Source organism: Nicotiana sylvestris, chromosome 10 (genome assembly GCF_000393655.2).
Source record: "Nicotiana sylvestris chromosome 10, ASM39365v2, whole genome shotgun sequence".
In the NCBI taxonomy this organism is placed as follows: domain Eukaryota; kingdom Viridiplantae; phylum Streptophyta; class Magnoliopsida; order Solanales; family Solanaceae; genus Nicotiana; species Nicotiana sylvestris.
In genome coordinates this window covers 132,856,282-132,874,170 of record NC_091066.1, presented here as the reverse complement: position 1 = coordinate 132,874,170, position 17,889 = coordinate 132,856,282, and the positions used below count along the sequence as shown (strand labels likewise).

At 37.7% G+C, this 17,889-nt stretch overlaps 1 protein-coding gene across 1 annotated transcript; it reads right to left on the bottom strand.

Annotated features, from left to right (window-relative positions):
* Nucleotides 1-2,781: 2,781 nt before the first annotated feature.
* LOC138879976 (uncharacterized) lies at nt 2,782-17,438 on the bottom strand. The gene is made up of 4 exons (XM_070159625.1): nt 17,199-17,438; nt 17,010-17,023; nt 16,128-16,903; nt 2,782-2,924 (listed from the first exon to the last, which is right to left on the bottom strand). The coding sequence occupies exons 1-4, from the start codon at nt 17,436-17,438 to the stop codon at nt 2,782-2,784; spliced, it is 1,173 nt and encodes a 390-aa protein (XP_070015726.1).
* Nucleotides 17,439-17,889: the final 451 nt, after the last annotated feature.

Genomic DNA, 17,889 nt, shown 5'->3' with positions numbered 1-17,889 from the left:
GACCTCTGCGTTTCTTAACGTATTTTATGATTATCCTCTTCCACAAAAAATGTGAACACGAGTTTTGGCTTGCTCAGTGCTACTCCCTCCGTCTCATATTATCAGTTGTGGTTACGAAAAATAGTTATCTCAAATTATTTTAGAAGTTCAAGACAAAATTGATTATCTTTTTTCTTTTTTTTACCCTTAGTAATAATTATTCTTGAAGACAACAAACACTTAACTTTGCTCAAATACCAATGAAGAAAAATTAAATATTACATAAGACATGAATAAGGGTAAAGTAATCAAAATTCCATCCTAATTAATTTTCTTAAAAGACGTATAAAAGAGAATGATGAGTGATATTTTTGCAAATTGAAGGCTTGAGGAAATGAGTACGTGGAAGTAACCTACATGAAGAATCTTTTTAACTCATTTATTCACAAGTACATAATACTTGCCTCTTCATGCTTCAAAATTTTAAAGATCTAATTTGGGAACCCTTTTCTTCTAGAGAGTAATAACTTGATATATGGTGATGAGAAAGTATTTATGCATCAGAAGTGTTTTAAAAACCACAATCCATAAGAATCTGCATGTATAAATTAGGCATGATGATTTCCTCCTGCATGATTAATTTTCCTAGCAATCAAGCGAGTAAATTTACGTGTAGTCACTAAACTTTATCCATTATATACTAGTAAAATCACAAAATTACTTTTTGTCGCGTTAAAGCTAGTAACTAAATTTTGTTCACTATAATAGCGTAGTAATTAAAATTTACCTCAATATAATGATAAAGTTTAATTAAAATTTACCTCAATATAACGATAAAGTTGAAAAAAATGTACTTTAAAATAACTAAATTTTATCCATTGTAAAAAATAATGACTATAATGACAAATCTACTTTTTGCACATTAAAATTACTGGCTGATATTTGAAGATTTCCCGAGAAAGAAGTGTGAATGTAATGCAAGTGGAAACTTACCATAAAGATTTATCTTATACAGCTCAATGCCTCAAATTGAGTTCAATGAGTTAAGAATCCAAGTGGAGTACTAAATTTCTCATTTTAAAACCAAAAGGAAAAGGTCAAATGAGAAAGAAGGCGGCAGTATTTATGTAAGAGGAAGGATTTAAGTTATAATACCGACACTGTATTGAACTGCTGTTGTTGTTGTAAATTTCTCATTTTAAAACCAAAAGGAAAAGGTCAAATGAGAAAGAAGGCAGCATTATTTATGTAAGAGGAAGGATTTAAGTTAAAATACCGACACTGTATTGAACTTTTGTTGTTGTTGTTGTTGTTGGTGCTACTGCTGTTGTTGTTGCTGCTGCTGTTGTTGTTGTTGTTGTTGTGATGGCATCTAATCCCTAAAAAAGTCTAACACATGCTGAGAATTAATGAAATTTAACCAATTTAACTGCAAAATATTAGTTAATAACTGAAATAACATAGCTGGACCAACATTAGTCATACAATCCCAAAACCGTTTGTACAAGTCATATGCTTTTCTAAGAGTAACTAGGAATATCAAGTACATCGCTATCCCGGAATAATAGAAAACAGTGGAAATGAAAGGCAACAGAAGGTGACGAGGCCTGCGAATGTCAAGCAGGAATACTTTGAAGTCTCCAGCCACGCGGACACAACTCCCCAAAATAATGCAATTGAAAGTACCTGGATCTGTACAAAATGTGCAGAAGCCTAGCATCAGTACACCACAGCGGTACCCAGTAAGTATCAAGACTAATCTCGGTGGAGTAGTGACGAGGAAAGTCGAGACACTCACTAGACATTAAACATGTACAAGATATGTCACGGCCCCAATTTCCCACCTTAGGATGTCATGATGGCACCTAGTCTCTAAGACTAGATAAGCCTAACATTTAATAATAACTTAATAGAGATAACAAACCGAGATACTAAAATAAAGCGATAAAGCTCAAGATAACTCCAAAATAGAACATTAACTACATAATCCGCAAAATCGATGGAACTGAGTCATAAACTCTACAGAATGTACTAACATCTCTAATACAACACCACTGATAATTGGGTAACAATAGTAAAAGAAATAACAAAAGGTGACTCCTAAGCTTGCAGATGTCGAGCAGATATACCTTGAAGTCTCCAAAAATAGCAGAATGATCACTAGTGTCTAGTACGCGCAGATGTACGTGGATCTGCACAAAATATGCAGAAGCGTAGTATGAGTACACCACAACAGTACCCAGTAAGTATCAATCCTAACCTCGATAGAGTAGTGACAAGGCCAGGTCAAGACACCGACTAGGATAAGAAAAACTAAACAAGATATATCATAGTCTAATAATGGAAAGCGAGGAAGTAAATGACAGATAAACAGTTCAAATAAATAAGCTAATAATGGAAATTTTAAGCAGTAAAGGCAACAAGTAATGAATACATGATAAAACAACAAGTAGTTAACACAAACAATTACAAGTAAGACGATGAAGAAAATAACAATAATTGTTCAACCAATAAGCCTCTTTAACATAGGATGCACAACAAGAATCACAACCGAGGTACCCCGCCTCCTATTCATATTTCACAATTTTAATCACAATCATTCCTTATATCACCTCATAAATGTCACGACACAAAATTCAGCTAGTCGTGATGGCACATAACCTCACCAGCTAGGTAAGCCAAATAACAACAATCTGATTCAAATAATATTTAACCGACTCTAATACACTCCCCAAGGACTGGTGGTACAAATCATGAGCTTCTAAGATTTAGAGTTTACAAAACTAGTATGAAATAAATGCTTCATCTGTTTGAAATATACATGAGCAGATTAAAAATTCTAAAGCTACCAAGGACAAGAGGCAGCTGTAACCGGAATGCAGGTACATCTTCAAATCCAGCTTCCGTCATACAAGCAACATCAGCATCCAACATCTGTACGCAAGCTGCAGAAGTATAGTATGAGTACAACTAACCTTATGTACTCAATAAGTAACAAACCTAACCTTAGGTTGAAAGTAGCGATGAGCTAGAACATAGGTCGGAGTCCAACACCAATAGCCAACAAGAGTTCATAACAACATAATGAAACTAATAAAAGAAGTAACTCAGAGATAAAATGCTCAACTCGTTCACAATTCCAGAAAATAGGTCTACCTTTTAAGTATAAATTAGTGAAAAACCTAAATCTTTTACTGAAATTTCCAAAAATATGAGTAAGTTTGAAAACTGTGATTTTTTCCAAAAGCTTTCAACAGGTAAATGTTTCATTTTCAAATGGCATGAGGAAAATACATCTTTATGCCTACATGTCAATGTATACATGCCAATTGTAATACCATGCAGTGATAAAACCATATGCATACTCTTGGTGCATCAATGCACTCAGTCATCCCCATCACTCAATCCTTGTAGTCACTCAATCCTCACAGCCACTCAGTCCACAGTCACTCAGTCATATCAATCACTCGGCACTCGCACTCAGTAGGTACCTGCGCTCATTGGAAGTGTGTACAGACTCCGGAGGGGCTCCTTCAGTCCAAGAGCTATAATAATTCAATCATGGCATGAATCAATAATAACTTCTACGGCGTGCATCCCGATCCCATCGATATCCTCACATTCAGGTCCTCGGCCTCACTCATTCATCAATCTCTCCAGTCTCTCGGGCTCACAATGTTATGAAAGATCAGCCCAAAAATAATGACGTGATGTATCAATGAATGGTAACAGAGAATGAGATATGATATGTAGATGAATACATATGACTGAGTTTGTAATTTCAATATAAACAGATAGCTCAACAGCAGAAATGACCCTAGTGAGTCCTAACAAGATAAGCATATAGCCTAGATATGGTTTCTAATATAGATCACAGCTTAATTACTCTAGCACGTAGAGATTTCATGGATACAAATAAGATTAGGTGACTAACAGTACCATAGAAATAACCGAGTCACAATTCACACGGTGCATGCCCCCACGCATGTCACCTATCATGTGTGTCACCTCAACACCAAACACATATCACGTATATTCGGGGTTCATACCCTCAGCACCAAGTTTAGAAGTATTACTTACCTCGAACAAGTCAAACCCAACATCGAGCAAGCCAAACGATGCGCTAAAAATGCCATCCCGCGCGTACTGTCACGACCCTAAACCCAAACACGGTTGTGATGGCGCCTCTCGTGAAGACAAGGCCAACCGGCATTTCCCATTTCGATTTTTAAGCAATTAAACAATAAGATTCAAGTCTAAAGTATGATAAATAACCCAAGGTTTAAGCAGTTAACAGTATAAATATGTGGAAGAACAACCCAACATAACCCGATATCGGGGTGTCACTAGTCATAAGCATCTACAAGTTCTAATACAAGTCTGAGAAGTCTATAAACTATTACAAACTATCTAATAAAAAGATAGAAATGATAAGGGGGAGAAACACGGGACTGCGGACGCAAAACAGCTACCTCGTGGACTCTGGGAGCTCTCAACTCGCACTAGCAGGATCCGCAACGCCTGAATCTGCACACAGGGTGTAAGGAGTAAAGTGAGTACTCCAACTCAGTGAGTAATAATCATAAATAAAGACTGAAAGCAGGAAATCACGTAAGGCACAAAACATGCTATAATGAATCAGTAAAACCATTAAAAACAATAAATCAGTAAAGATACGAATAATCCTTTAAGTTCAGTTTAAACTTCGAAAAATACCCTTTCAACAATTAAACAGATAATGACATGCAATTAAGAAAGATAAACACATAAAGGTCCTCCCCTCGGGCACAGTATCAACAAATCCGTCCCCCGGGCAATATCTCATAACAATGTCAGCCCCTCGGGCTATATCTCACATCACAATGGGTACCCACGCTCACTGGGGGTGTGCAGACTCCTGGATGGGCCCCTTACGGCCCAAGCACAATATCAAGCCATCTCGTGGCGTCATCACTAGGCTCTCGGCCTCATATCAATCAAGCCACCTCGTGACATACATATCTCAGGCCCTCGGCCTCATAACCAATATCAAATGTTTCCTCACAATATAGGCTCTCGGCCTTACTCAGTCAAAATCCTCACAAACCACTCGGGCAATAGTAAAACATGATTCTCATTAAAAGATCATTTAAGTGTTAAAACAGAGTAAACATGGCTGAATATGAAAGAAAATAACATGACTGAGTTCAAGTATAAAGTCAAAGCAGTGAGAAAATATCAATAAAAGTCCCCTAAGGGTTCAAATAGTTGGTACGAAGCCTAAATATGGCATGCAGCCCAAATAATGATGATAGCAAATAGATTTCAGTCAAATACCCGGTAAAATAGTCATTTGGGACGGACTAAGTCAAAATCCCCAACAGTGCACGACCCACGCTCGTCATCTAGCGTGTGTGTCACTTCAATATAGCACAACGATGTGCAATCCGGAGTTTCATACCCTCAGAACATCATTTACAATCCTCACTCACCTCAATCCGGTCAAATCTCTAGCTCGCGACGCCTTTGCCCCTCGAATAAGCCTCCACTCGCGTCGAATCTATCCAAAATAAGAACGAGGACGTCAAAATATGCTAAGGGAACAAAGCCCAAGCGAAAATAATCAATTTACAACATAAATTTCGAAATTACCAAAACCTGACCACCGGTCCCACGTCTCGGAATTCGAAAAGTTTTACATCAATAGATTCCTTATCTCCCCACGAGTCCATATATACCAAGAACACTGAAATCGAAGTCCAAATGACCCCTCAAAATCTCATTTTAAAATCTCTTAATCTCAAGCCCTAATTCCTCAATTTTTTGGCTTAGATTCCATGATTTATTAGGTATATTTCACGATAGAACCGAGTTTTAAGTCCAAAATTCTTACCTCCAAGTGATTCCCCTTGAATCCCTCTTCAATCCCCTTCAAAAAGCTCCAAAAACGACCAACAATGGAAGAAATAAACCCCAAATTCACGGACAAGACGACTATTTAAACCTTCTACCCAGGCCTGAAATCCTTCTTCGCGAACGCGGTCAATGTCTCGCGTTCGCGAAGCATAAATCAACTTTGACCAAAAATTACTCTTCGTGATCGTGACCTTCCCATCGCGAATGTGATGCTTTCCTTAGACCACTCTTTGCGATCGCATTACCCCTCTCACGAACGCGATGAATAAAATACCTCAAGTCCACCTGACCAAATTCCTCTACGCGAACGCGGTCCACTTCACGCGAACGTGATGACCAAACACCCAGCCCTTCGCGAACGCGTAGCCTTCCTTCACGAATGCGAAGGCTTAAATCTCAACCTTCATCAACTGACCCTTCGCGAACGCGAAGGTCTAAATTTTCTGCAATACACAACATTTTTCTGCAATTTTAAACATCATGAAATGGTCCGATTGACCACCCGAAACTCAACCAAGGCCCCCGGGACCTCAACCAAACATACCAACATATCCCATAACCTCATTCAAACTTTTTCCAACTTTCAAAACGCTCAAAACAACATCAAAACACCAAATTCGCATCGGATTCAAGCCTAAGAATTCCAAATTCTTCTAAATTACGCTTTTGATCAAAAACCCAACCAAACCACATCTAAATGACCTGAAATTTTGCACACAGATCCCAAATGACATAATGGAACTACTGCAACTCTTGGAATTCCATTCCAACCCCTATATCAAAATCTCACCTACCAACCGGAAATCGCCAAAAATCCACTTTCGCCAATTCAATCCTAAATCTACTCCGGACCTCCAAAACTCATTCCAATCACGCTCCTAAGTCCCAAATCACCTCTCGAAGCTAACTGAACCATCGGAACTCACATCCGAGCCCTCAAACACATAAGTCAACATCCGGTTGACTTTTCCAATTTAACCTTCCTCAAAAGAGACTAAGTGTCTCAAACCTTACCAAATCCTTTCTGAACCCTAACCAATCAACCCGATCACATGTAGAACCATTATACAAAGCAATAAGAAGCGAAAATGAGGAGAAACGGAGCGATAACTCATGAGACCACTGGCCAGGTCGTCATACGTACCGACCTCTGAACGACTCAAAACTAGCCAAAAATAACTCAAATACATCAAATAAAGCCTAAGGAAACAATTCGAATTGATAAAGGTCAAATATTTACTCAAAAGCCCGAAATCAACCAAAAAGTCCAATCTGAGCCCGCGCCTCGGAACTTGATGAAACTTATAATATCCTATAATACATTCAATTATGATTCCATCCATACTAGTTTCACTCAAATCTGACTCCAAATCGATGTTCAAAACTCAAAAATATACTTTATGAAATTTTAGACAAAACCTCCAAATTTCACTTTTGAAATCACCAACCAATTGCCAAAAAACGAAGATAGATTTAAAAATATAATTAAAAATGAATAGAGAACATTTATCCTGATCCATGTAGTGAAAATTACTTCAAAATGGTCTAAATACAAGCTCCCCAACTCAAAATATAACCAAATGAACAAACCCTTGATTTATATGCTTCTGCCCAGCTGTTCTGCCTTGCTTTTCGTTCCAAATGACCCTAAAACTCACTTTTGATACCTCCAATGGATTTCTTATGAAATTCCATTCAAGTTAGAATTTTGAATCATTCCATTTGACCTTATAATGAAGGAGATATGTTGGTTTCAATATTTATAAATAGTACAGATTTTTAAATACGAATTTAGTGGCAATTTCATATATAATCTGAAAATCTGGCAACTAAATTCTTAGTAAAATGATCATAAATTCCTCATACGATATCGAAAACTTGATGATTCCAGTTGCTATAATTCTAAAATTACGATACAGATCTTTTGCTTCAATCAAAACAAAAATTGGAGAAGAAACGATGTCGAAACATTAAAAAAACGAGTGCAACACAATCCAAACCTATCCGAAACTCACCTGAGCCCCTCGGGACCCCGTCCGAACATACCAACAAGTCCCAGAATATAACATGGACTTACTCGAGGCCTCAAAATACACATAACATCATCGAAACGACGAATCGCACCTCAATTCGAACTTAACTGAACTTTGGACTTTCAACTTCCAAAACTCGCGCCAAAACATATCAAATCAACTAGGAATGAACCCAATTTTTTGCATACAATTCCCAATGATACAATGAAGCTATTCCAACTCACGCAATCACAATTCGAATCGGATATCATCAAAGTCAACTCTCGGTCAAACTTATGAACTTTTTAAACCTTCAAATTTCTAACTTTCGCTAATTTGCGCTGAAATCTTCTAGAAACATCCAAATGCAAATTAGGGCATATGCCCGAGTCAAAAATCACTATCCGAACCTAACTGAACCATCAAAACTCAAATTCAAGGTCAAATACTAAAAAAAGTCAAATTTGGTTAACTCTTCTAATTTAAAGCTTCAATCATGAAATTTATTCTTCCAAATCGATTCTGTATAACCTGAAAATGGGTCATCACTTGATTTACGAGTAAATTCTGTGTTTCGGAGCCTTAGAAGCCTCCTTTTTTCTCACCTCGATTTGCGTGCACGGTCCGGGCGTATATCTAGAACGCTTTTATGTGGAAATATGATGAAAATATTAATTTGGCCTTTAAAATTAAATTTGAGTTGACTTCGATCAATATTTTGGATAAATGGATCCGTACCTATGATTTGACTGTCCTGGAGGGTCCGTAGGAAAATATAGGACTTGGGCGTATGGCTGGAATCGAATTCCGAGGTCCCAAGCCCGAGAAATGAATTTTTGAAAGAAATTGTTTTACTGAAAATATAAGAGTTTTTGAAAATTTGATTATATTTGAACTTTATGGTATCGGGCTCGTATTTTGGTTTCAGAGCTCGGTACAGGTTCAATATGATGTTTGTGTTGTGCTTGTAAAATTTGGTAAGAAACGGAGGTCGTTTGATATGATTTGGACCCGTATTTATGAAGTTTGAAACTTTGAAAGTTTTGAGATTTTTCTTATATTTCTATGCTAAATTCATTGTTTAAGAAGCTATTTTCGCGATTTGATCGCACGAGCAAGTCCGTATGATGTTTTTGAGGTAGTGTACATGTTTGGTTTGGAGCCCCGAGGGCTCGGGTGAGTTTCGGATCGGTGTCAGAGTATTTTTGGACTTATAAAATTTGGTGTTTTTGTTGTTTGCTGGTGTCCAGGTTTCTGTGCTATGCGATCGCATAGGTAGGTTCGTGATCGCATAGTGTAGTCTCAGGGGGGCCTATTTTATGTACTGTGTGAACGCACTCCCTTCTGTGCGAACGCGTATAATTAAAACAGGCCTGGGGGAGGGGAGGGCCAGTACTCTATCTGACCCTCCCCCCCCCACCCACGAACGCACTGCCCAGTTTCCTTTACCCTATGCGAACGCATGCTTTTGAGTACGAATGCATAGGTCTGTTGCCCAGCTAATATAAATATTCTTTTAAAAACGGGCAGACCTTCTTCTTCACCATATTTTCGAGGTTTACAGCCCTAAGAACGATTTTCTTCAACAATTATCATCCCCAAGTCATAGGTAATCAATTCTAAACTTTGTTCTTTCAATTCCTTACTGTTTTTCATCGCTTTTAAAGAAAAAACTAAGAATTTTTATAGTAGAAATTAGGAATTTGGGTAGAGTTAGGGCTTTTTGAATAATTGGAATTTAGACCTCGTTTTGGGGTCGGATTTCGAAACTAATTGCATATTCGGGCTCGTGGGTGAATGGGTGATCGGGTTTTGGTCCGAACCTCGAGTTTCGACCAAGCGAGCCCAAGGTCGATTTTTGACTTTTTGGGGGAAATGATAGAAAACCTATAATTAAGCATTAGGTATGAATTCTTTAGTATTTATTAATGTTGTTAAATCAATTTGGACTAGATACGAGTTATTTGGAGGCGAATTCTAAAGGAAAAGCAGTGTTTGAGGCTTGAGTTGGCCGTGGAAGTTTGAGGTAAGTGTTTGGTCTAACCTTAGCTTGAGGGATTAGGAGTTGTGTCTTATTTGCTATGTATTAATTGTGGAGTACGACGTATAGGCATGGTGACGAGTATCTATACGTCGGTATCAAGCATGCCTGTGAGTCTTGTATTGTAACTGTTGTGATATTATTGTTCCCTTCCCGGGATGTTGTTGTCATATTATTGTTCCCTTGCCAGGATGTTGTTGTGATATTATTGTTCCCTTGTCAGGATGTTGTTGTCATATTATTGTTCCCTTGGCGGGATGTTGTAGTTATATTATTGTTCCCTTGCTGGGATGTTGTTGTTATATTATTGTTTCCTTGCCGGGATTCTTTTATGATTGGTGTTGATAAATGAAATGAGAGCGGGTTGCACGCCTGCAACGGTACTATATGAAATGGGAGCGGGTTGCATGCCTACAACGGTACTATATGAAATGGGAGCGGGTTGCACGCCTATAACAATACTATATGAAATGGGAGCGGGTTGCGCGTCTGCAACGGTACTATATGAAATGGGAGCGGGTTGCACGCCTGCAACGATACTATATGAAATGGGATCGGGTTGCACGCCTGCAAATACATGTGTATTTGTTTCTTATTTCCTTATCTTTTGCTGGTAATTGATTTATGGCGTTCCTTACATTTCTCTACTGTTATTCTGTTGTTATTTGTTACTCTCCGTAGCATGTTTCCCCGCCCAACTTTAGCTGTAATTTATCTGCTTTTATTTTCGTTGTATATGATTTAACTGCACAAGTTTATTTGGTAGTCTGGTCCTAGCCTCGTCACTACTTCACCGAGGTTAGGCTAGGCACTAACCAGCACATGGGGTCGGTTGTGCTGATACTACACTCTGGACTGCGTGCAGATACTCATACCGGAGCGTTTGGACCGTAGTGAGGGTGCTGTCTTTAGTCCATTCAGGCGACCCGAGGTAGTCCTGCAGACGTCCGCGGGTCTTGTCGTCTCCTCCTATATTTTCTCTTTCTGTTTTTACTTATTCAGAGACAGACTTGTGTATTTCCATTCAAACCTTAACTGTAGTATTCTTAGATAGTCTGTGACTTGTGACACCAAATTTGGTGTAGTGCTGTATTTCAGATCATGTAGCAAATGTTCGGTTAATGATTAAGTTTTCGTCTTCCGTATTTCTGGTTATTTAGTTTATTACGCTGCTTAAATCACTTTTTACTTTAAATTATTGAACATGCTTAATAAAAAGGGTAATGAATTTATAATACTCAGCTTGCCTAGCTTTCCCGAGTAGGCGCCATCACGACTTCCGAGGGTGGGAAATCTGGGTCGTGACAGAAAACTAAAACCGACGATTCACACAAGTCATAATAAATCATACGGAGATACTTGTACCCTCAAACTACTGAGCGAAGTGCGAATGCTCAAAACGACCGGTCGGGCCGCTGTAATAAGCCTTGCATTTATTTTTAAAAATATATTTTCGAAATAGCACCATATGTTTTAGCCCCCCTTATCTCACCACGTGGCTTCAAGTAATTTTCTTACTAGCAACACGCATATAACTTCTACCTTATCTCATCGCATTCGTATCAACCCCTATTCTTATACCACTGCATGTATATCCATATCACAACACAATAATAACTCGCACCACATGTGCCCATATATCACAACTTGTCTAAATCAATAATACCAATATTATCATAATAATTAGCCCACGACTCAACCACAATGTGTATAAGAATTTCAATGATGACAAAATGAATGAGAAATACTCAACAAGAAAAATATCTCAATAATCAACAACTTCAACCTCAATGTGATGATAACTTCCATAACTTCAACATCAATAACTCAACAAAAAGATATTCCGCGAAATAACAACTTCAAGTAAGAGAGGTTCAACAATAAAAGAGGTAACAAGACAATAAGAGAGGTAACAACTTCAACTAAGGCATATAAGAGCAATTACAATAATAAAAGATAAAACAAATGCTAACCGCATCAATTAGAGCATATGAGAGTAAATTTAGCAATGAAAGATGTAACATGTTATAACAAATTCAATTAAATACATGGAAGAAGTCTAAAGTCCAAGCCGATCAAAATACCATATATAGCTCGAGTAAACACTCGTCACCTTGTGTATACGTCTTCCATATAGTATAATTAATACACAACAACCCAAATCCTAAGGGTTAGTTCTTCCACACAAATTTAGGCAAGATACTTACCTCAGCTAGGCTAAATCAACCCTCAAAAATAGCTCTTCCCTAAAATTTGCCTCCACAATGCTCAAATCTAAACAGAAATGACTTAATATCATCAAACAATGCAAGGAAAATCAATTACAATAGATAAAGCCATGATCTTTACACATTTTCTAAAAAATCAATAAAATTCAACCCCAGGATCGCCCGGTTAAAACTCGAGTCTAAGGGTAGATTTCGACTACTTAGAACCCCACGAGTCCATATATGTATTTTGTTTTCAAATCCGAGCCTAAATCGACTCTCAAAACTCAAATATTTATTTTTTAAAACTTTGACAAACCCAATTTTCCTCTTTGATTCTCATAAATTTGATGTTAAGTATAAGATATAATCATGAAATATAAGAAATTTATTAGAATCACTTACCCAATATTTGTAGCGAAAACTTCCTCTCCAAATCGTCTCACACCAAGTCTAGGGTTCTAAAATATGAAAAATAAGACTAAAATCCCGACTTCTTCATATTTTGTTTAGTTTCAGATGTCGCAATTGCGACACTGAGTTCCCAATTGCGAAGAAAGTTTCGCAATTGCGGCTACCAACCAAACCTTCACACCAACAATCCTATTTTCAGTCGGAACCTTTCTGAAACACGTTTGAAACTCATCCGATCCCTCAGAGCTCCAAAACAAATATAGCCACAAGTCTAAAAGCATCAAAGGTGATCAAAATACAAAAATAATAACTAAAACTACATATTGGACATCAAAACACATGAATTTCAAAGAAAAGTTCAAGAACGTCTAGAATTGTAACCAAGCATCCGAACTCTATCAAATTATTTCCAAATGACACCAAATTTTAAGGGCAAGTTCTAAATAGCATAACAGACCTATTCCAAGTCCCAAAATAAAATTCTGAAAACGATATCCAAAAACTAACATACAGTCAAACTTGAGAAATCCCCTAAACCTCAAATTGCCAACTTTCGGCAAAACAACACAAATCAACCTATGGACCTTCGAATTCGATTCTGGACATACACCCAAATCCAAAATCATGATACGAATCTATAGGAGCCATCAAAATATCGTTTTAGAGTTGTTTTTACAAAAGTCAAACTTTGATCAATATTTCTAACTTAGGCCTTTAAGCCAAGAATCAAGGGATCCAAATCAACCCGAAACCTTTCCGGAATGAAACTAATCAACCCCACAAGTCATAAAACCACAAATACACATGTGCGAAACATCAAAGGGGGAAATGGCTCAAATACATAAAATGACCAATCGGATCGTTACATTCTCCCCTTCTTAAAACAAACGTTTGTCCTCGAATGTGCATAGAGACATACCTGAAGTGATGAAAAGGTGAGGATAACGACTATACATGTCGTGATCAGTCTCCTAGGTTGCCTCATCAACCGGATGAACCATCCATTGAACCTTCACTAAAGCAATATTCTTTAACCTCAACTTTAAAACCTGCCTGTCCAAGATGGCCACCGGCTCCTCAACATAAGTCAAATCCTTGTCCAATTAGACTGAGCTGAAATCTAATACATGGGATGGATCACCATTGTATTGTAGCCATGTTTCCATATTTATTGCTTCTCCTATATTTATTTGTGGTTATGTGACTTGTTGAAGAAGTTTCAGAGTGAATTGGGACACTTAATCCCAAGGTTGAAAACTTAAGTTGAAAGAGTTGATTGGTATTTGACTTTTGTATACACGACTTCGGAATGGAGTTTGGATGGTTCCAACAGATTCATATGGTGACTTAGGCTTATGTCTGAATATTGATTTGGAGGTCCATAGGTCGTTTTGGCTTGAATTGGTAGAAGTTGAAAAGTTGAAGGTTTGGAAAGTTCGAGAGGTTTGACCGAGAGTTGAATTTATTGATATCGGGTTCAGATTTTGGTTCCTGGAGTTCAAGTAGGTACCTTGTGTCATTTATGACTTATGTACAAAAATTGAGGTCATTCGGAGTTTATTTGATATGGTTCAGCATTAGTTTTAGAAGTTGAAAGTTCATTAGTTCATTAGGCTTGAATTGAAGTGCGATTCATGGTTCTGATGTTGTTCAACGTAATTTGAGGCTTTGAGTAAGTTTGTATCGTATTTTAGGACTTATTAGTATACTTGGATGGGGTCCCAGGTCCCCTTGGGTGTTTTAGATAGTTGTCAGATTCACTTTTGGACTTTGAAGACTGCTGAAATCTGTGTTTCTGGTTTCCTCTTTCGCGATGCAAAGTAAGGGACACGATCGCGTAGAGTTAATGCTGGTAGGTGTTATTTGTTTTATGCGTTAGTGAATATTTAGATGCATTCGCGAAGCTTTGTGGTGTTTGTGCATCGCGAACGCGAGCGTTGAGACACGTTCACGTAGAAGGAAGGGCGGGACTGAGGATGTCGGGCATTTGTTCTTTGCAGTCGCGTGATCTGGGACGTGCTCACGTAGTTGTTAGGAGTTGACCATTGCGTTCACAAGTGAGCTGTCACGTTCGCGACTGAGCTGACGCGTTCGTGTAAGAGGAATTGGCAGCTGGTGAAATATATTCTTCACGAACGCGAGGCATTTTCCACGTTCGCATATTGTAATGACTGGGCAAACACTTTTAAATCTCATTTCGAGGGTTAGAGTTAATATATCATATTTTGAGTTGTAGAACTCGGTTTTAGATGATTTTGGAGGGAATTTTAACGATTTGGATCGGGGTAAATTTTTTTTACTTGGATTTGTTCATTATTCATGATTCCATCTTATATTTTATTATTTATTTGGTGAATTAAAGTGAAGAAATGGGGGATTTTAGTAAAAACTTTTTAAAGTGAAAATTGGGGATTTGAGGGTCGAATTGAGGTTGGAATTGGATGAAATTAGTATGGTTGAACTCGTAATTGAAGGAATATTTAGAATATGTGAGTTTGATCGGGTTTCGGGGTACGGGCCCAGGGTTGACTTTTTGATTTTGATAAACATCGAAACTTTATTGTTTGAAGTTGTTTCCTACGACATTATTTGTTGATGTTAAGTTGTTTGTGACAAGATTCGAGTAGTTCGGAGGCCGAGATGTGTGAGAAGGGCTTTTTGGAGTATTGAGTTGTGTGTTTTGAGGTAAGTAACATTTCTAAACATGGAATTGAGGGCTGGAAAACATGTTATTTATTTTGTATTGGGGTGACACACATGCTAGGTGAGAGACATATGGGTGTGCACCGTGTTAATCATGATTCGGATTGATTTTTATATCATGTTGCTATCAAGTATTATTTTATCCATGTAATCCCTAATTGTTATAGTAATTGAGTTGTGCTTCATGTTAGAAATCATGTTGAGCCTATTTGCTTATTCGATTGAGACCTAATGAGGATATTTCTGTTGTTTTGAGTTATCAGCTTTAACTGTATTTATATACATTCAGTTATAGTTCTTGATTTTCATATTATATCTTAGTCTTTATTCATTATTCACCGTTATATCACATGTTATCTTTGTTAAAGGCTGAGTGATGCGGGTTGTGAGCCCTTGAGACTTGAGAGATTAATGACTAGTAGTCTGCTACTGCTACTGTTACTGCTGTTGTTACTGCTACTACTGCTACTACTACTACTCCTGCTGTTGCTACTACTATTACTACTGCTGCTACTATCACTACTATTATTACTACTGCTACTTCCACTACTACTATTACTACTGCTACCACTACTACTACTACTACTACTACTACTACTACTACTACTATTATTGCTACTACTATTGCTACTACTACTACTATTACTGTCACTACTACTATTACTACTGCTACTGCTACTGCCACTACTACTATTACTACTGTTGCTGCTACTACTACTACTATTACTACTGCTATACTACTACTACCACAACCACCACCACTACTACTATTACTACTGCTACTGCCACTACTACTATTACTACTGCTACTGCTACTGCTGCTGCTGCTACTACTACTACTACTACTGCTGCTACTGCTGTTGTTGTTGCTCCTACTGCTACTGTTGTTGTTGCTGTTGTTGCTCCTACTGCTACTGCTACAACTATTGTTGTTGCTGCTACTGCTACGGCTACTGCTACTATTACTACTACTATTGCTATTACTACTGCTACTGTTACTACTACTACTACTACTATTAAAACTGCTACTATTACTACTACTATTGCTATTACTACTGCTACTGTTACTACTACTACTACTACTATTATTAAAACTGCTATTACTACTACTACTATTGTTGCTACTACTACTGCTACAACTACTACTGTTACTACTACTGCTACTACTACTACTATTATTATAACTATTGCTACTGCTACTGCCACTACTATTATTACTATTGTCACTACTACTATTACTACTGCTACTACTACTACTGCTGCTACTACTATTACTATTACTACTGCTATTACTATTACTATTACTACTACTACTACTACTATTACTACTACTACTACTACTACTATTGCTACTATTACTACTATTGCTACTATTACTACTATTGCTAGTACTACTACTACTGCCATTAGTACTATTACTACAGCTACTGCTACTGCCACTACTACTGTTGCTGTTGTTGCTGCTACTACTGTTGCTGCTGCTACTACTACTACTACTACTACTACTACTACCACCACCACTATTACTATTACTACTGCTACTACTACTGCTATTGTCACTACCACTATTACTATTGTCACTGCTACTGCTACTGCTACTGCTACTGCCACTACTACTATTACTACTACTGCTAATGCTACTGCTACTACTGCTGCTACTGTTACTGCTACTGCTACTACTATTGTTATTACTGCTACTACTACTACTACTACTGCTACTACTGCTACTACTACTAGTGTTGCTGTTGCTACTGCTACTGCTGCTGCTGTTGCTGTTGTTGCTACTACTATTGCTACTACCACTTCTACTGCTATTGCTACTGCTACTGCTACTACTACTACCACTACTACTACTATTATTACTATTGCTACTACTACTACTACTGTTGTTATTGTTGTTGTTGTTGCTACTACTACTGCTGCTGATGTTGCTACTACTACTACTACTGTTGTTGCTGCTACTACTACTACTGTTACTGTTACTGCTACTGCTACTACTGCTACTGCTACTGCTACTATTGCTACTGTTACTGCTACTGCTACTACTACTACTGCTACTGCTACTATTGCTACTGTTACTGCTACTACTACTGCTACTGCCACTACTACTGTTACTGCTACTGCCACTACTACTGTTACTGCTACTGCTACTGCTACTGCTATAACTCCTATTTGACATGTAGGCATAGAGATGTATCATTCCTCATGCTAGCAGTACTTGACAAATTCCTATCAATGTTGGACTTTAATTGTTGCACTTGAAAGCATATCTAAATTTATGTACCATGAACGAGTTGATTAAGAAAATTCCTCTGAGTTATTTATTGTTATTGTCATTATTATACATGTGTTGTCATTATATTTGTCTTTGACTGTCTTCTTGTGAGTTCGTTATTGCTTTCTACTCAAGGTTAGTCCCATTACTTTTTGAGTACATAGAGTCAATTGTAATCATACTACATTCTGCATTTCTTGTGCAGATCTAGGTGCATCCGCGCATAGTGATTGCTAGATCAGGGCTAGTATCAATGCTTGGAGACTTCAAGGTAGCTGCTATGACGTCCGCAGGTCTTGACTCTCTTTCCTTTTATTTATTCAGTATTGTTCCATTACTCAAACAGTTGTACTAAGGATTTGG